The sequence below is a fragment of the Microcebus murinus genome, chromosome 14 (genome assembly GCF_040939455.1).
Source record: "Microcebus murinus isolate Inina chromosome 14, M.murinus_Inina_mat1.0, whole genome shotgun sequence".
NCBI lineage: Eukaryota > Metazoa > Chordata > Mammalia > Primates > Cheirogaleidae > Microcebus > Microcebus murinus.
In genome coordinates, this window is record NC_134117.1 from 75750305 (window position 1) to 75769612 (window position 19308).

General features: G+C 54.9%; 2 protein-coding genes across 3 annotated transcripts in view; one reads left to right on the forward strand and one right to left on the reverse strand.

The window, feature by feature from the left end:
- The window catches only part of LOC142875583 (ras association domain-containing protein 4), a 34077-nt gene extending 16618 nt beyond the window's left edge, over positions 1-17459 (forward strand). Inside the window, exons 4-11 of one of the 2 annotated variants that reach the window (XM_076010282.1) lie at positions 5695-5837; positions 7245-7336; positions 8021-8178; positions 12017-12118; positions 12415-12466; positions 13773-13894; positions 14700-14797; positions 16041-17459. In XM_076010282.1, coding sequence (XP_075866397.1) covers positions 5695-5837; positions 7245-7336; positions 8021-8178; positions 12017-12118; positions 12415-12466; positions 13773-13894; positions 14700-14797; positions 16041-16101 — 828 coding nt within the window. In that variant the 3' untranslated portion in view covers positions 16102-17459. The remainder of the gene's footprint in view (positions 1-5694; positions 5838-7244; positions 7337-8020; positions 8179-12016; positions 12119-12414; positions 12467-13772; positions 13895-14699; positions 14798-16040) is intronic. The other variant, XM_076010283.1, reaches the window with a different exon arrangement.
- On the reverse strand, positions 122-1569 carry LOC105863680 (DEPP autophagy regulator 1). The gene is made up of 2 exons (XM_012751094.3): positions 1344-1569; positions 122-777 (listed from the first exon to the last, which is right to left on the reverse strand). The coding sequence occupies exon 2, from the start codon at positions 769-771 to the stop codon at positions 154-156; it is 618 nt and encodes a 205-aa protein (XP_012606548.2). The 5' UTR covers positions 772-777; positions 1344-1569; the 3' UTR covers positions 122-153.
- Positions 17460-19308: the final 1849 nt, after the last annotated feature.

The following is a 19308-nucleotide window of genomic DNA, read 5'->3' on the forward strand; positions in this document are numbered from 1 at the left end:
CAGGGGGGTCTCACTATGAATTGCCCACGTAGACAGCCTGCAGCCTGCGTTTCCCTTCCAGAGACCCGCCAGGGACAGTGTCCACAGTGGGGAGGGCAAGGGAGGAGACGCGGACCCAGAGTGCTCTTTACAGGAGGCTTTATTGGGGTGGGGTCAGAGTTCATGGATCACCGGGAGTAGAGAGTAGAGAGTTCTAAGGACACTGCTTGGGCGGGGGGAGGCCACGGCCTGGCCAGGCTGCCCAGAAGTCTGGCTTCTCGGGTTGGAGCTCTGGTGCCCGTCCCGTGGTGGTTGTGCCAGAGACTGCCCAGGCACCCTGGCTTCACAGAGCCGCCCTCTGGGCACCCCCCTGGCCTTGCCACCGTCCATCTGTCTGTGCAGATCCCAGGGGCCAGTCCTCCTCGGCAGATCCCTCCGACTTGGCAGCTTTTCCTGGGACTCCCCAAAGAGCCAGTCCAGGGGGTCAACAGTGTTGGCTTCTGGCAGTGTGGGCTGCTGGCCACTGAAACGGGCAGTGATGTCCTGTAGGGCTGGGGCGGGGGAGCTCTTCTCGCAGACCTGGGCCAGCTGGTGGGGTGGCCAGGGTCGGCCCAGGGCTGTGGCCTCGTCCAATACAGAGGTGGGCTGTGCAAGCTGACAGATGGACCTCACGTAGTCATCTAGGCTGGGCGAGGCTGGGGGCTCCTGCCCTGGCCCCCCAGGCAGCATCTCCTCCGTGGTCTCCCGAATTGTGGGCAGATGGGCCACAGAAAGCAGAAGCCGGGACCTCATCACCACCTGTCGGTTAACAGAGGACAGGTGGTGAGAGCCTGCCATGCCATCCTGACACTCCCTGTGGTGTCACCTCCCTCATTTGGGGCTTCCTGTAGGAACTAGGTGCTCTGAGAGCAGCATGAGGTCTCCTGAGCTGAGACCGGGGCTCGGACTCCTGGGTTCTTCCTTCCTGCTGACATTAAAACCCACGGGCTTAAGACTTTATTATTACTGTTGTTTCAGAGTTTGCACAAATAAGAGAACCCAACCTAACAAACGCAGGGTCAGAGGAAACCTGGGTTGAAACACAGGATCTGCCATGTACTGACCCTGAGACCTTTGGCAAGGCCACCTCTCCAAGCCGCCGAGTCCCCATCCATAACACGGTGGCAAACACCTGCCTGACGGGGCTGCTGTGGGAACCACAGGAAATAACACCTCGGCCCCTTTGTAAACACGAGCCCTCCAGGACCGCGTCGCCCTGGTCTCTCACCTGTGGCGGGGTCGTGCCAGTCCAAGCTGGGAATAGCCCTCAAAGCTTGACAAAGCCCTTGTTTTCTCTCAAACCAGAGGCAGCTGCTCTCTCTTACCTGTGGCTCAGGGGCCTGGGGATGGTGGGGCTGGACAAGCAGGAGCAGTTCAGTCCACAGGAAGCCCCTGGGAAGCTCTCGGGAGGCGGGTGGGGTCTGGCAGCTGGAGCCCCGTGTCCGGTGTGGGATCACTGGCAGGAGGACGAGGGGACGATGTGCCGGGCCCGAGGTCCACAGTGGAAGGCTCTTCCCTGAGCTGTCTGGCAAGCCTCGAGGCCTGGCGGCTGCTTTTATACCTTTCCAGCAGCCGTCAATTACTGACACGACAGCTAAAAATAGCAATGTTCAGGAAGGCTCTCTGAGGAAAACAGATTGGTGGGCGGGGCCTGGCCCAGCTGCCAGCCTGGAACATGTGTCTGTGCTGTGGAAGGCTCGGAAATGTTTATGCTGCGGGCCGAGGGAGGGCCGGCATCCCTCCTGGCCACCTCGGGACACTGGGAGATGCAGGGGGCTCCACTGGGCCCCCACTGGCAGCCCCAGGGTCTGCCGCCACTGCCTGGAACTAACACCCCAGCGGCTGGACACTCTGGCTTTTGCTGATGCTTGCACAGCCCTGACCTTGATGAGGCACCAGCCATATAGGGCCCCAGCCCGGAGTTGGCAGAGGCTGGGCTGCCTGGGCCTGCTCCAAGGCAAGGCATGCCTACTTCTGACAGGGACCAAGGGCAGCCCATGGGGGTCTGATCCTGGTCTTGCTACACCCCAGATGTGGTGCTTTCAAAGGAGAATTTGTTTACTTGTTCACCAGATGTGTCGTGCTACTGCGTGCCATTGACTGCTCTCGGCACAGCAAACACAGCGGTGAACAGAGGCGGGCCCCTGAGCTCACGTTCCAGTGAGGGGGAGGACCAGGCCGTCGATGGAGAGGTGCTGTGATTGCAGGTGCTGATGATAGCTGCAAAAAAAGTACAGCAGTGCGGAGGGACAGGGTGACAGGCTGCTGCTATAGGCAGAGTGGTCAGGAGCGTCTTCCCTAAGAAGGGACGTTGGGGGTGTACATTCCGGGCAGATTGGGCAGCACGTGCAAATTGCAAAGCCCTGATGAGAGTGTGCTGGCGTGCTCGGGGAGCAGCAAGGGGCCCGCATGACTGGCCCATGTAAGAGGAGGTCACTGGACCTCAGCGCGGACACCAGTCTCCCTCTGCGGGTCGTGGAAGGACACCGCTGCATGTGAATAAGGGTGCTACAGCCTGGCATCAGCCTCACGGACGGCTCCAGCTGCTGTGTCTGGGCTGAAGGGAGAGGGTAGGGGAGGCCAGGGAGCACCGGCAGCATTAGGAAGCCACTGCTATGTCTGGGGTGACCGTGCAGTACAGGAGGCCGCGGAGGACCAGGTGGGCAGTCCCTGGGAAAGCTCTTGGTAAAGAGCCGGCGCCTTGCACTTCTCAGATAGGCCTCGGATGCTCAGCCCCAGCCTCACGGCACCTGGAACATGCCTGTCCTGCGCCCACAGTGGGGGCAGAAAGAGGCGTCTCTGAGAGGGCAGCCCACGCCCGACACCTGAGCGCGGCCAGACCCAGGCTCCCTCGGCCAGCAGGAGGGGCGGGCAGCCCCAAGTTCCTGGAGCCAGGTGGGGAATTAATTCCACACAGGCAGAGGCAGGCACCGGGCAGAAAGTGTCTGAGACGCTGTTTGGGATTGCAGCACGTGGCAGGTGCGCCCTGAGGGGCCTGGCGTCTGCATACTGCTGTAGAGCCTTTGCCTGTGTTCTCCGGCTCTTCTTTGAAATTATTAGCAATGAGCACATTAGTCAAAAGACTGAACTGAGGAGGGAACGCTGACTAGGACACAGAATTAGAGGGCCCCGGATGACTTCCCATGTGGCATTCTAGGCCCTTCTTTGGGCTGGCAATACTGGGCTCTCCTCTGTGTCTGCCTATGAGCACTTCCCACCTGTGTGGTGAGGGCTGCCGGGCGCTTGGTGGGCTCTGCTCTGGCCTCAGCCCCACCCTCTCTGATCACAGATAGGGCTAAAGAGGTTAACAGGGCTGCTCTCCATTCTGCTGGGGCCGAGCTGACGGGGTGGGACGGTGGCGTGTGGACATGTTGGGGGCACATGCATCGGGCCAGCCCATGCCCAGCACAGATGGCCCGGACCTTGGAGGCAGCCCCTGTCTCTGCTGCAGCACTCCTGCCTCCCCTTTCATTGAAAGGTCCCAGAGTCTTCCTTTTATGGGGTCTCCGCAGGTCCAGCTGCGGGGTATCCAGCCCACTGCCCCTGCCCTGGCTGCACCCCTTTCTCTCATGCTGGAGCAAGCTGGCTCCCGCCTCTGTGCTCCTCCTCCAGGCTGCGCCTCCCAGAGCTGATTAACCCACTTACCCTCCCCACCGAGGAGCCCCCGGTCTTGAGTAGCAGGGGCACCTGCCAAGCTGCCACCATCACTGACTTTTCAGCTGTCCTGGGCTTTCCTCGGGCTGACCTGCTGCTTCTCTGCCTTTGCTTGTGTTCGGGCGGCTCGTGCTGTCAGGACCACTGTTCACACTTCCCTTCTGCCCACCTTTAACCACCTTCCCTGGCCCAGCACACAGGTCCCTTCCCTAGGAAGCCCCCTCACGTTTCCTGAGCCTGAGCGTGAGCCCCCATGGCCGAGGCTGTGTCCACTCACGTCCCTGGGCCAGGGTCCAGGGCGGGGCTGGAGCAGCGTGTCTCATGAATAAGCCGTCCCTACATGACAAGCTCCGGGCGGGGTGGGGGCACCTGAGGCCAGGCCGGAAGAGCTGAACCCCACCTTGGGCTTTCTCGTTATCCCACTGACCTTTCCCTCTCAGATCCACACTAGCCTTTCCTGTGCAGGGAGGTTAGTTGCGCATCTGTGCTGTGTCACACCGTGGACATCAGAAAGAGCTCTGGTTTCTTGTTTATTTTCTTTTTTAGCAAATAGTGCAAGATCATATCAGAAAACTATGCACGTTTTTCATAATGTTACAGTAATTTTCTCGTGGAGAGCGGGAGGTGTGAAACTAGAAGCTGCCACCAACCAACCACTGAAATCCACACGGCAGAGCCCCTCTGTGAGTGCTGCCAGCGATACGAGGACACTGCCCTGGGGTCCCCGTTCTCACCAACCTCTCAGTGCCAATGAGGAGAGAGAAATGAGATCTGGGAACCTAGAATGTTCATCAGAAATGCTGCATGATTCCACTTATGTGAGGAATTTAAATTAGTCAAACTCCTAGAAGCAGAGAAGAGGATGATGGTAGCCAGGGGCTAGGGGAGCTGCTGTTCAGCAGGTCTAAAGTTTCAGTTACAAAAGACAGGTAAGCTCCAGAGACCTGAGGGACAGCGTTGTGCCTTCAGTGAAGAACACTGTATTGTGCACTTAAAAGTTTGTTATGAGGGTGAGCCTCATGTCAAAAGTTCTTAACACAGTGAAAAATAAATAAATAGTGAAATAAAATGATGGTTGAGATAGCAATGGGAGAACGATGTTTAAAGTTCATTGTAAAAACTAGTGTTAAAGCACATTGGGAGCTCGTAGCTGGGAGCCCCGAAGGCAGCCAAGAAGGCTTCTGGCAGGTGTTGTGAAGGTGCACCCCATGCAACTTGACCACAGTCACGCATGGGGCAGTCGGGATGGGAGCCGAGAGGCTGGGTGGTCATACAGAGACAGGACCGGGAATAGGTCAGAGACACAGAATCAAGGATCCAAAGGATGCAAGCCAGAGCCAGCCGAGGTGCCTGCAGAGAACTCTGTCCATTAGGACCTCAAGTTTAGCAGCCATGCTATCTGCAGACCGACGGAAACTGAGGCTGGTTGGAGACATGGGATGAGGACTGTTGTAGAAATTCTGGTGGTGGGACATGGTGCTAGTAGTGACCTGGTGGTGGTGGTCAGAAAAGCAAGACCGACCAACAGGAAAGAATCCAGCTTGGACATCAAGGGGTGGGTTCTGCCCAGGTGAGTGGGCACTGCTGCTGTCAGGACGTGCAGAAGGACCACCTCTGGGGCCCCTGCCCAGGTGCGGTGTGGGCAGAGACGCATCCTGCTTGGCACGAGCCACCGGGCTGTGCTTCCCTGGAACTGCTTCCTCTCCCGAGGAGTGGACGTGCCTGATGGACAGCAGCTGGGCTCCTGTGGGACACCTGACTCAGCTGCTCTGTCCCTGGCCAGGCATAGCCGGACAGTGGAAGGCACGCCTCAGGCTTCCTCCCGAGGGCCCGGGCCTCCGCCACAGCACGTAGAGGCTGAGGGCCCTTTCCCAGGAGAGGAAGGGACGCCAAGGAGGAGGGGTGTGTTGGGGCCTGAGTGTCCACGGTGTCCCACTTCTGAGGGGGCACAGGGAGGATGGGCAGTGACCCCTGAGAGTGACTGTCCCGGGGGTGGAGGATGACCTCTGTGCACCCCCACAGGAAGAAGGGGCTCTGATCATCGAGGGGCTCCTCAGCATTGCCTGGGGACTCAGGCGGCCCATCCGGCTCCAGGTGCAGGATGACCGGGAGAGAGTGCACCTCCCCTCAGCTTCGTGGGCACCTGGACGGCCCAGCTGCCACCTGTGAGTGCCCGGCCAGGCCAGCTGGCCTCTGTGACACCTGTTCAACCCAAGCTCTAATTCTGTGGTGTGGGCGTGTCCTCAGCCTCAGGGCAGAGCCCTGCCCCTGTAGGGGACTCACATGGGAACATGGCCCAGCCCCAGCCCCATGTCCCGTGACTGCCACTCACAGTCCTCCTGGGCCCCAGCACCCAGCCTCACCCCGGGCAGCTGTCCTGGATGACAGCCACATTGCCTCTCTCTCTCCCTCCTGGGGGATTTTTTGGGCTCCCATCACCTCCACTCACGTTTCTCAAACATTCACACACGAGCCACCTTGCTGGCAAGAAGAGCAGGCTGCAGCCGGGGGCTTCCAGCACCTGGGCATTGCTCAGTATCTCCTCTATCTTAAAAATTCATGCACATTTAGCCTAACACTCTGCTTTGGTGTTAGTGTTCAAATTTATTTTTACAAGTTATTGTAATTTCAGGTCAGATTTGTTTTATTTTCAAAGAATGTTTCCATCAGGAGGAAATGGTTTCCCACCTGTCTTACCATTTAACGGACTCGTCCCTCCTCCCAATCCCCATCCCCGGAAAGGGCAGTTAGCGACTGAGCCTGGCTTGCTCCGGCACGTGACAACCCCTTCAGGGCTCACTCAGGGCTTTACCTCCTTCGAATATTCAAGTAAAACATGCTCTGAGAGCACTCAGCATGCTGACACCTGCACATCCCCAGTGTCCCTGGTCACTCACAGCGAGTTCTGAGCCACACAGACTCACAGCATAACTTCAGACTCCTTAGAGGGCTGCAAGTATGACTCAGGCGTCCCCTCCCTCGAGGTAACAGCAGTCACAGACAGCAGTCTCAAGCTCTGCCCCGCGTGTTCCCCAGGACCCTCCTTCTGCCTGCCCCTCCAGCCCCCCCACCCCGGACTGTGAGGCCACATCCCATCACCCCATTCCTTCCCCAGCCTGGCACCAGCTGCCCTGCCTTCTGATCTATCCTGCCAAGATGCCCTTAAGTTGGCCCCTTCGAGGATGCCCCTGCCGAGCACCCCACCAGCCCCTTGGCAAGTCCAGCAACCCACTTGACACGTGGCTGCATGACCTGGCCTGGCCAAGCCTGGTACAGGAACACAGGGCCCTGGCTGTGCACATGTGTCCATGTGTCCATGTGACACGGCTCAGCACAAGCCACTCAGGTCTGTAGGGCCAGACTCACTCTTCTCCTAGCAGACACTATAGGAAGCCTTTTCTTTTCTTATATTGTTTTAAATTGACTCTCACGGTATGAAATCCAGATCTCAACTTGGCCTGCCCCACTTCCTGCCTGTGTCCTGTCCCCAGGGGCTGCTATTCTCTTCTCTCAGGCCTGAGTGCCCTTTCTCTACCCATAGCCATCAGAGCACCAAGAATGTCTCTTTTCAGAAAGGAGCCACCTCCCCCAGATGGCAGGGTCACTGCCCAGGAGCCCGGCACCCAGCCAGAGCACAAGGTGGAGAGTTCCAGAGACAGCTCAGGTGAGCCGAGCCTGCGAGGTGCCTGGGACCCTATCTCGCCGGGTGGGAGAGGAGTGGCCCAGCTCACAACCTCAGTCTCCAGAGAACAGCTTTGTGCACCAGCAGTGAGTGGTTCATGCGTCTCCAGGAGCTGCCTTGCTGAACCCCTACTCAGGGGCCCACCTGTGAGCTCTCTACACACATTCCCACTGGCTCCTCTTTATAGTAAAGAAAGCAGAGGCTTGCACAGGTGACATAGTTTGTCAGTGGCCTGAATTCCCTGCCCTGTGCCGCTCTATGGAAAGGAGGAGCGAGAGCAGGGGCGACGGCGCCCTCCAGGGCCCCAAGACTCCAGGGCCTCTGGAATCAGTAACTGCTCACCTGTCCTCCTTGCGCCCCTTCCCTCATACTCAGGGAAGGGCTTGGCCCAGAGTGGGCACTCAGAGGATTGGGCTGGGGCTACCAAAGACGTCCCCTGGTGCCACAAGACAGAGACCAGTGTGGCACTGTGGCATGGGTCGCCTGCGCAGGGTCTCACCTTCCTGTCTGCGGACTGGGAATCGCCCAGCCCTACCCAGCCTCCGCCCTAGGAGCGGCACTCAGGTCAGGTCCGCTAAGCACGAAGTTGCCGTGCGGCTCCGCACACTGCTCAGACGCCGTGCCAGCGTCACTGCCCTTGCCAGCCTCTGGCCCGTCTCACTGCAGGGCCCCCGGCCGAGGACGAGGAGCCCCCACAGCTGATGCGCACCAAGAGTGACGCCAGCGGCGTGATCCAGAGGAGACCCAAGTGCAGCGCACCCGGGGAGGCCCAGCGCCTGCGGAGACACCGCTTCTCCATCAACGGGCACTTCTACAATCACAAGGTGAAGGTGTCCGGGCCTGGCCCTTCCTCTGGGCCCTGAAGCGGGCGCGTGGGGAGCCATCCCCCAGCACGGCCACAGCTGAACCCATAACAGTCACGTGAGAGTTCATCTTCTCCTGGACCTGGGAGGGAGCTCTTGTCATCCCCGTGTTGTCAGTGTGACATTCCTGGTCATGACCCATTTTCCCACCATCCCCCCTGCAGGCCATTCACACAAGTGGAGTGGATTTGGGGCAAGTAGGCCGAGGGGGCCGAGGCAGACAGTAATGTGGAGGCCACTCTCTGTGAGGCTCCCGCCCCAGCTGGACTGGCTGTTCCGTGGGAACACAGTGTCCCCGGCCATCGCCCCCACCCGGTAGATTAAGCTGCAGTGTGCCAGGGTGTTGTGTGTGTCCCAGAGAACCCGACAGTTCCTGATTCCCAGCACTCTGCCTTTTGTCCAAGGAGGCATTGTACTGACCTCAGGAAGAGATGGCCTTCCCCAGATTACATCGCTGCATAAACAAACCGGACTGTAAAAGGAGAAGTTGACTGTTGCTATAAATAGGGGTGAGTGGCAGTCCGGGCGAGGCCCCAGAGGGAGTGTCCTGTGACAGCCATATCCTGTCTGCTGCACGGGGAATGAAAGCAGAGGTTTCCAGGAGAAGCAGCTGCCCTCATTGGCAGAGGCTGACTCATGGGGACAGGGGGCCTAGGCGGAGGGAGGGCTTGGGGTCAGAGCAGGGAGCCCAGGTCAGGCCTTCCAGGGGCCATTCAAGTTGTTCTTGGGGCACACTGGACTTAGGGATGAAGCCAGATTCTGCTCGACAAGCTGAAGGGACACTGCTCTGATCTCAGGACCTCCTTTGCACCCTCCGCTGGGTTTGCACTGAGTACGACAGAATGACCATCAGGTTGCCTTTGCTAAATTCAGGAAAACCCAGGGCTATTTCAAAGTAGAGTCTCCTGAGAGAGTGAAGGGGGAGCCAGACCTGAAGTTAAGCAGAGTTTAAGGGAGATTAAGAATGATGTAGGTTAGCTAAAGGACCCATACTATGACTTCGGTATTTAAATCTTGTTCCAAAAGGGATTTCGTCTATAAAGGGTTAAGCACCAATTGTTAGTATTTGAATAAATATTGATATGCTATTTTAAGGAATCATTCAAAAATGTTCCGAAAACACGTACCTGGGTTTAGACTCTTTCCAGTTCTACATTCCTAAAAAACGGAGTCTTTTGCTCCATGATTCAAGGCACAGGATAGTGGGGTTTAGCTTTGCTATATCCACCTCTTCTCTAACGGTCTCATTCATCTCCAAGAGTTTTGTCTGGCACATTAAACCTTTGTGTGGTCATTGCAAATCTCACAGGGACACGATGTCTCAAGCACTCTCTGGCCTTTGAAATGAACAGGAGTGGGCAGCACGGGCTGCAGTCACAGCCTTTCCTTCCATCTGAACCACCTGCCAAGAGCTGCTCAGCCAGCTAGACACACCCGGCCTCAGCCGAGACCTGGGCAGGTGGCTGTGCCTTCTAGTCACCATCCACCTGAGAAGGGCGATCCATTCCTTCAGGTGAAAGTACTGCCTACCAGGACATGGAATAGTATCTTAGGTACTTTGGACAGTTGGTTCACCTCACCTGGTGACTAAGGGGCTCCCAAAGGGAAGCCCTATACAAAAGCCATCTTTCTCACAGAATTAGTGTTCTTAGAAATAAGGGTACAGATTCCTTGAGTCACAGACAACAATTAAATAATTCCTCGCATTGACTTTCTGGGGTAGTTGTTCAGGGTTTTATTTCTTGGAACTGTGCACTATTACTTCACTCACTCGTTTTCCAAAACTGTTGTGATTCACAGCAATGTTGGTTTTATTTCCAGAATGGTCTGACTTTGTAGCTGTTCCCACTGCTCTGCCCTGCCCTGTTGGACTTTAATGTGTTCTGTTAGAGAGAACCATCTGTGGTGAGAGATGAGAAACCAGCCAGGGGACTTTTGTTCCTACTTGGAGTTGGTTGGTGTCCCCAAGAAAAGGCTTCATGCAGAAGAAACACTAACAATGCCTTGTTGACAAGACCTTTTGGCTCTTTGAATTAGCCTGACTCCTCTAGTTCGTATGTTTTAAGAACTGAAAGCCTAATTCTGTCTTTCTGCAAAACCCAGGATCATTCTATATCTCAACTAGAATTGAGATGGGGAGAAACAGGTCTGGGCTTGAGTGTGATCCTGGTAAGGCATACCTCATTTTATTGCACTTCTCTTTGTTGTGCTTTGCAAATATTGCACTTCTTACAAACTGACAGTTTATGGCAACCCTGCATCAAGCAAGTCTATCAGCATGTGCTCTGTTCGTGTCTCTGTGTCAGAACTTTTTAGTAATAAAGTACTTTTTAATTAAGTTATGTACACTTTTAGACATAATGCTATTGCACGCCTAGACTACTGTATGGTGTAAATATAACTTTCGTATGCCTTGGAAAACCAAGAGATTAATGTGACTCACTTTACTGTGATATTTTACTTATATGATAGTCTAGAACTGAACTCACAATACCTTTAAGGTATGCCTGTACTTACCAGAGCGAGGAGCAGCTGGGAACACTACGAATTTCCCTTAAGAACCCTGAGACTCAGCTACCTGCTTGGGAAAGCAGAGCTAGGACCATAGTGAAAGAATATGCACATTTGAACTTGGTCCTGGAAAAAAGGAGAAGCTCACCTGCAGAGGACTCACTTGCTGGGAGGCACCAGCACCAAGTGGAGTTTCAGGCATCACAGAGTGCTTTGAGTCGTGGCTCTAGCCTTTCTCCATAGATGACCTCGTGACGCTGAACAAGCTACTCAATCTCCCCAAGCCTCTGATTTCTTCCTAAGAAAAAGGGACTAGTTATAGGTACTTCAAAGGGCTGTTGTGAGGATTAAATAAAAAATTGTATGTAAAATGCTTAGCCTGTTCAATGCATGGCTAGTGTTTATTGAGGACCTATTATTATGCATCAGGCAACATCCTGGTTGATTTCATACTTGATGTCTCATAGACAAAGGCAAGAATATAACGTGCCCCCCAATTGTGAAGAAGCCCATGCAGCTGGAGCACGGGGTGTTTATGAGAGGATCATGGTGTCATGTGAATGTGACAGCAAGAGGAGTTACTGACAGTATTGTGTAGGCCACAGGAAGTCTGCAGATGTGTTTAGAACTGTGCTTTCAGACAGTGCTGCTCACGCTGTACTGCACAGATTGCGTGGCCAGGTGTTCTACAAGTGTAGCTTCTGACTCAGAAAGTCTGGGGGTGGGGGGCTGAGGCTGCAAGTCAATGCAGCTGATGCAGACCAAAGTTTGAGTTGCAAGGATTTTAAAGGTTGTGCCTTTGGACAGCAAGCAGTGTGGAGAATGGCTTGGAGAGAGTGAGATTAGAAGGGGACAGGTTGGTGAGCTGATGCAGCATGACTCAAGAGTCTCTGCTCAGCACTGCTGGGAGAATGGGGAGGAGGAAACAGATTGGGGAACTTTCTCAGAATCAACAGACATTCGGTGACTTGATCCATGGAAAGAGTGAGGCAGAGACTGGTTCTCCCACCCCTTGTGAGTTACCTCCGTGGTCCTGGTTCCTCAGATCCAGAGAAGGAGGCCTTATGGGTGTGCAGGCATCTTCCTTAGGGCCTCTGAAAGACATGCATGATAACAGCTTCCCTGGCACCCCCTAGGCCTGGGAAGAGCTTCTGTATGCACCTGCATGAACCGACAGGCACAGGTGTTCCCAGAACCCAGGGTCACCTGCTTGGATCTACTCAACACAGTGATGTCAGCCCCATGTCCCCTCTGGACCTGCTCTGAACTACCCCCTTTCCTGCCACAGACCTCCGTGTTTACTCCAGCCTATGGGTCCGTGACCAACGTGAGGGTCAATAGCACCATGACAACCCCACATGTGCTCACCCTGCTGCTGAACAAGTTCAGGGTAAGTCGGGCCATGAGTGGCCTTGCACTGGGACACTGGTGATTTGCCATTTTGTTGGGGGAGGGGGGGCTGGAAAGGCTTGGGAAAGCTGCCAGCAGCTTCTGGGTAGAAGTTCTAGCAAGGATTCCTCTGCAGAGCTGTGGTCCCTGGGATTTTAAACTGGAAAAGAGAAGAGAGGGAGGGCCCTTGGGGACTTGTGTGTTTGGCATTGGGAGTGTGGTTACTGCGAGGGGACCCCGTCTGTCCTTTCTCATCTCCAAGTACCCTGGTCTGACTTCCTGTGCCTGCCTGTGCAGGTGGAAGACGGCCCCAGTGAGTTTGCGCTCTACATCCTTCACGAGTCTGGAGGTGAGTGTCTGCCTTTGCTTCTGGGTCATAGAAGCACAAAAGTCTCTGGCCATTCAGCAAGCTCACCACTATTCTCCTCCTCCCCTGAGGGGCTGTCCTCACCGGGGACATGCTGTGCCTCCCACCATGACTGTTTCTCCCCACCCCAAACCTGGGCACACTTGCCATCTCTTACGCCATCCCATGGAAGTGTATGGGAAGCCACCCTCTCCAGCCGCCTCCACTCAAACGAAAGGGCCTCTAGCAGGTTGTAGTTCAGTCGGAGGGTGGGGAACATGTCAGGCCCCCCGCTGCACAGGCTGGTCACTGAGCAGGGTCCTGCACCCCTTCCCTCCCCTACCTGCTTAGATACTGCTTCTCCTCCTGCTGGCCCTTTGCAAAATGACACTGTGGGAGAGGAAGAAAATCTTTTCTCTCTTAGGTTCATTGGCTGGGGCCCTGTAATTAGATTAGCAAAAGAGATTGACAAGAGAAAACCAACCAGAAGTTTGTTAATTTTGCAACCTGCAAACCCACAGGAACATCCAAGGCTGAGTGACTCCAAGGGGTGGTTAGAACTGGGGCTTAAGCAGCACCTTAGCAAAAAGATCAGTACGTTTTTAGGGCAGTGACAAGACAGGGGAGAGGGCTTTGAGTGTCCGGGGAGGCCAACGCTGGGCAGGCACTGCATGGGGAACTGGTGGAAGGTGAGGGCTGTACACAGCAGGAGTTGTTGTGGGATCCCTCTGGTGCCCTCTGGGGCTGATCAGGCTCTGGGGTTGTCTCTGGTGATCAACTCTGTGCTTCCTGGTGGAGAGGAAAGAGGGACACTGTGACAAATGTATGCCCTGCTTCTAGGCCAGGGGTCCTCAAACTTTTTAAACAGGGGGCCAGTTCACTGTTCCTCAGACCATTGGAGAATGCGCACTGTGGGCCTGGGATGAGTTGGCTGCTAAGCAGGACAGGCAGCGGTGCCAAAAACACCCAGAGGGCCAGATAAATGTGCTAGGTGGCCCGCATGTGGCCCGCAGGCCGTAGTTTGAGGACGCCTGTGATCTAGGCAAATAGAGGAGGACAGAGTTTTTCTTGTTTCTGCTTCTTCTCAGTTGCCTTCAGCTCAGCAGAATCCTTATGCCAAAGTGACGGATTTGGGGCAGCATGTTCTGCTCCCGGTCAGCATGATCACAGTGTCTCAGGGCAGCGTCCTCAGCGAGGTCAGAGAGGGTTCCCCGGGACGCTAGGCACACACCTTCTATCAGTTCCTGTTCTGGAATAGAGGGAGTCAACCCTAATGTACATGAACTTTGTAAATCACCTTCTTTTTCAGAGCGGACAAAATTAAAAGACTGTGAGTACCCGCTGATTTCTAGAGTCCTGCATGGGCCGTGTGAGAAGATCGCCAAGATATTCCTGATGGAAGCCGACTTGGGTGTGGAGGTGCCCCACGAAGTGAGTGGGACCCAGGCTGGGGAGGCTGTGGGGGACTCCGAGGGCTCTGAAGGTGACCTTGGCCAGAGCTTCTCAGGCCCTGGCTCCAGGTGCTCCACGGCCATTCCGAGGGCCTCGAGCCCAGCACAGTGGTGGCTCCCGTCCGCTTCCTGTCAGTGGCCACCAGCTCCATCAGCTTAGGGGAAAGAAGAAACACGGGCCTGCCCTTTTCCTCGCAGGCAAGTAAAGCCTTCTCCTTCATTGGAGTGTATTTTGCTGTCATTATGTTAAAGACTCAGAAGGGCTTCTTAACTGGGGCCTAACTGGAGCCTGCGGAAGGAAGGGCAGTGTCTGAGTCCTACCGACTTGCTGGAGTCTCGGCTGGAGTGAGTGCATTTCCAAACTCCCCTGTGTACAGGAAGCCGGCAGGGTTTAGAGCCCAAAGAGAAGGCTGGAGCCCTGTATCCCTCAGGCTCTTCACAGGGCTGGGCCTTCCATTCCATCGTCAGAAACAATGGTGTTCCACGGCCACCCTGCCCCAGCCCCAGCGAGCACCAGTGTGACAGTGCTGCAGTATTGAATGCTTTTCCTAATATTCAGGTTAATGTCTCCTCCCAGGGCTAACAGTTGCCTTTGAGATAAGAATGGACTCCTCCATCCTCCCATCCTCCCATCCTCCTACCCAACGGAGCAGTGCTGGGGACAGGGTGGGAAAAGTGTGGATACTAGATGTTGGCTGGATGGGCCACTGAGGAAGCTTGGAGGAAAAGAAAACACATTTTGGCTTCTACTTTAAAGCACATTAAAATGTTCTTGGATTTTCTAGGTTGCTCAGTACATTAAGTTTGAAATGCCGGTGCTGGACAGTTTTGTTGAAAAATTAAAAGAAGAGGAGGAAAGAGAAATAATGAAACTGACCATGAAGTAAGCAGCACTACACAGCCAGTGGGGGGCCTCAGGGCGAGCACTAGGCGTGAGGCCAGCAGCACCAGCTGGAGCTTCCTCTCCCCCCTGCGCCAGGTGCCCAGGCCGTCTGGGGAGGCCTGCTAATCCTGGCTCCCTGTTGTCACCCTCTGGCCCCCTGCTCAGTATTGCCACCAAGCTGGGGTGACAGCCTACAGACATGGCAGGGATGCAGCCCCAACCACCTGTCCAGCCTTGGCGTCTTCACTAGCACAGAACACAGTCTGCAAAAGCTGGGCAGGAGAGTCAGAGGCAGGGCCAGGTGGGCACTGGATCCAGCTTTCCTGGAAAAGCAGCCAAGAAGAGGGCACGCCAGGCGGGCTCGGCCTGCTCTGGGACCTTTCATATTAGCAGGAATTCCGAGCCTGCCCAAAAGTGCCAGCTGTTGGGATTCCCAGCACCAGCTGATGTTTTTCAGGTGCAAGGGACTAGTTCAATGGAAAGGTAAGCAGGTGTCACCTGCTGGCTCCTGTGGAAGCTACATCAGGGCCCGGCTGTGTGAGACTTAGTCAGGCTATGGGTCCCAATGGCATCTCGTCCTCAGCAAGGTGAAGTGTGAGGCGAGACATGTGAAGGGCATTGAGCCAGGGCCTGGGTGGAGGGGAGCTTAGGGAGGGAAGGGCAGGCCACTCACTGCGCAGGCCTGGGGACAGGGGATGGGTTTGGATTTGCCTCTCATGTGTGCAGTCAGGCCCCAAAGGTGAGTCTGCGGAGACCCGTCAGAGGGAACCATCTGTTGTGCAGTCGGTCGTGTCATTGTAGGACTTGAGAACTGGGGGGTTGGGAGGACCTGGGGGCCAACTAGTCCTTTTGTTCAATGTGCAGAGAAGAAACTGAGGCCCAGCTGAGGAAGGCTGCAGCACAAGTGACTGCAAAGCCCAGGCTGGAAAACGAGCTTCCCAATCCCTGCCCTGCCACCCTGTCCACTCCAGCGTGCTCTTGTGCCTATCAGAGTCTTTGGAGTAGAAATGGCAAGTTTCTGCTTTGAAGCTCTGCATTGCCCACAGCCCTGTTTGACTGGGCCAGGGCCTTCAGCACACAGGCCAGGGCCTGCCTTCTCCTTGGCAGAGGAGAGGCAGTGGCCTCCACCAGCCTGTCAAGAGCAGGGGTCTCCTGGATCAGGCATCTGTGCACCGCTCGCTCTGCTGCCCACCTTCCTGTCCCATCCGGCTCAGTGATTCCCCTTGGCCATGTCTCCCTCCAGGTTCCAAGCCCTGCGTCTGACGATGCTGCAGCGCCTGGAGCAGCTGGTAGGGGGCGAGTAGCTGGCCAGTGCCTGCCTCTTCTGAAGGCGCTAACAGCAGCAGATGCACCTGAACCTCGGTGGCCAGGCCCTGGCTGGTCACACTGATGACGGCCACCACCTAAGCAGTCTAGCACCTGTGCTTCTGCCTGTCTGAAGTCCAAGTACCACGACTCACACAGCCCTAGCTCTCGGCCTTAAAGCGAGCACTTACAGGGGGCAGACCCAGGTCGCCAGGTGGGATCTGCGTGGCCAGTCCTGTCCATGCCACACCTTTCCTGCTCAGGAGAGCAGTACCTGACCCAGTGCCTGGGGCATGGGCTTTATCCACTTGCTCAGTGCCTGGCCCAGAGCCCCTGCGTGAACCACGAGATCCCTCCATGTTAACCACGAGATCCCTGTCTGCGCTCACTTCATGCTGCCGTGCAGGAACTCTGCTGGGAAAAGCAGGGACTGCCAGCAGGTATGGGACGTACCCTCCTCCCAGCCATGGCCTCAGTGGTGTGCCCAGCCTCCAAGCTTCGACATCGCCCATAGCCTTGCACAACCTGGCCCCTGGGGGCAGAGGTGAGAGCAGGAATAAGACCACCTTCCCTCTGCAGAAATCAGTCTTAAATTCATCAGCAAGACTTGAAGGAATCCTTATGAGAAGCTGCAGAAACACAATGTGATCCCATGGGGGGTGGTTCACACTAAGTTGAAAGGGTGCTGCCCCAGGTGGATGCCCCGCAGCGACTCCAGAAGGCAGTGCTCAGCCCCATCCTACAGTCCTGTGGACAGCTGTCTGCCTCCTGCCCTCTCTGGGCTTGCAGTCCTCTCCTTTAGTGGGCAAGGGACAACTCTCAGTACTTCGCAAGGGAGAACGATAAGGAGAAATGTCTGTTTGGGAAAAAAGGCTGAATTCCCCAGGGCCAGATACCGAACAATTTGTGTTTGTCAACGGTGGAGAATTTCAGGAATGAATGAGAAAGCATTTGCAAAATTATGCAACAGTTTACATAGGTCATGTGAAGTGTTTGTCCAAGACAAAGCAAACTGAAGACCAAACTCTTCTCCCACTGGGGTCTGTAGAGAGCAGATTTATATCACGGATTTAAAGGGAAGAACCATAAAGGCTTGCGAAGATAGGTAAGATTCTGTCTCCAACGTGTGGAGACACTCAGTATGGGTGCCCATAAAGAGCAGAGCTTGGAAGCAGCCAGGCCATGTGGAGCCACTCATCGGGAGAACGTCATACCAGGATTCCCCTGACATAGCTGCATGGTCACAGACACACAGAGATGGCAGGGGAGGCCTGCCCACTGCCTTATTGTCTCTGCTCTCCTGTGGCAGTTCCTTAGGTGCTCAATAAAAGTGTGCTGTATCGGCCCGAAGACATGAGGACCAAGCTTTCTGTTTCTTTTTCCTTCTGCGTGTCTCCTCTGCCCCCTGCTCCAACCTCAGAAAGTCTCATCCCACTGTGTGTCCAGGGCCTTGTTTGGCAGAGGAGCCATAGCCCACTGCTCTTGACACCAGCTCAGTGCCTTCCTATCTGTGCGTGTCCTTGGGCCAGTGTGGGGCCTGAGGAGAGGCTGTCGTGGGACACAGGGGAGTCACCGGGGTGGTCTGCAGGTAGCCCAGACAATAAACAATAGGGCCACCCCGAATCTCAAAATCTTAGCATCAGGAAGGCCTTGGGAATCTTCCAGGCAGGGGCTTAAAAGGGATGGAGGCAGGGCATAGGAGAGGGTAGAAAGTGAACAAAACAGGTACTCCCTGGTAATTTTACCCCTACCCCTTATTTACCACCTTGGGTCTAGGACAACTGTCCATCCATTATTTGGCTGTAATGGAGTGACTGCCTTGTGCCAGGCCTGTGCCCTGGAGGGACAAAGATAGAGCCACAGTCTACCCTGTGTTCAGGGGTCTCCTCATCAGAAGAAGAAGGCCAAACCCAGGGGAGGGTCAGGGGACCCACCAAGCCGAGAGCCAGCGAGCCTCCCTGCGTGGAGGGCTGATTGAGCCAGAGTCGATCTTTGTAGGCGAGAGACACCTGCCAGCCGGGAGCAGCACAGGGCCCAGCACACCGGCAGCTATTAGAGCAGGAAGCCTTCGTAAGCACCAGCCTGTTAGGTTTGTTTGGTGTTTGTTTTTTTGTTGTTGTTGTCTGTTTTGCAAGTTATTACAATATTATTTAAGGCCTTTTTAGGTAGGTGTCACCTTTAAAATAGACATTGTCAAAACTAATTTCCGAATATCATAGGTCATAAAAATCACTAATAAGTTTCATGGAATAGGGAAAAAGGTATACTTCTGCAGTCATCTGAGAGGTTCAAAAATCTTTTTATCAATATCATATTTGATTTTCAGAGGCTTGCCTGGACCCCACAACTTCAAATATCAAAATCTAGGCACTGTGGTTTCCTGCTGGTCTCTGTGAAGGGCTCCAGTTTTCTTTCTCCATAGAGTTTAGGGTATTTCTCATATGCTCCTTGGCCAGCTAGCATCTCAGGTAACAAAGGAAGCCAGAGCTAAGGCGATATCCCTATCAGAGAGTATTCTCCTAAAACAGGACTGTCTTTCCAGCCAGGCCTCAAAACCAAAGAGAGTAATACACAACACAGGATGAAAACAACATGATTGCAAAAGAACTGGACTCAGGAAAAACAGGGCTATTTACTGGGAACAAATTACCAGAAGGGATCAAAAAAACATCTTGTTTCTACGTGGTGATAACCATATGCTACCTGCTTGGAAATGTTTACCAAAAAATGGACTAAAGACCTTCCTACTGTCAAAATAAAACCATGCGAGGCCGGGCGCTGTGGCTCACGCCTGTAATCCTAGCTCTTGGGAGGCCGAGGCGGGCGGATTGCTCAAGGTCAGGAGTTCGAAACCAGCCTGAGCAAGAGCGAGACCCCGTCTCTACTATAAATAGAAAGAATTAATTGGCCAACTGATATATATATAAAAAATTAGCCGGGCATGGTGGCGCATGCCTGTAGTCCCAGCTACCCGGGAGGCTGAGGCAGAAGGATCACTGGAGCCCAGGAGTTTGAGGTTGCTGTGAGCTAGGCTGACGCCACGGCACTCACTCTAGCCTGGGCAACAAAGCGAGACTCTGTCTCAAAAAAAAAAAAAATAAAAAAAAATAAAACCATGCGTTCACCCAGGATACATCTGGCCCCTCAGTCCCAGGGAAACGAGGCCCAAGGCATATCCAGTCTGACCAGATGATTTGCGGAGGAAC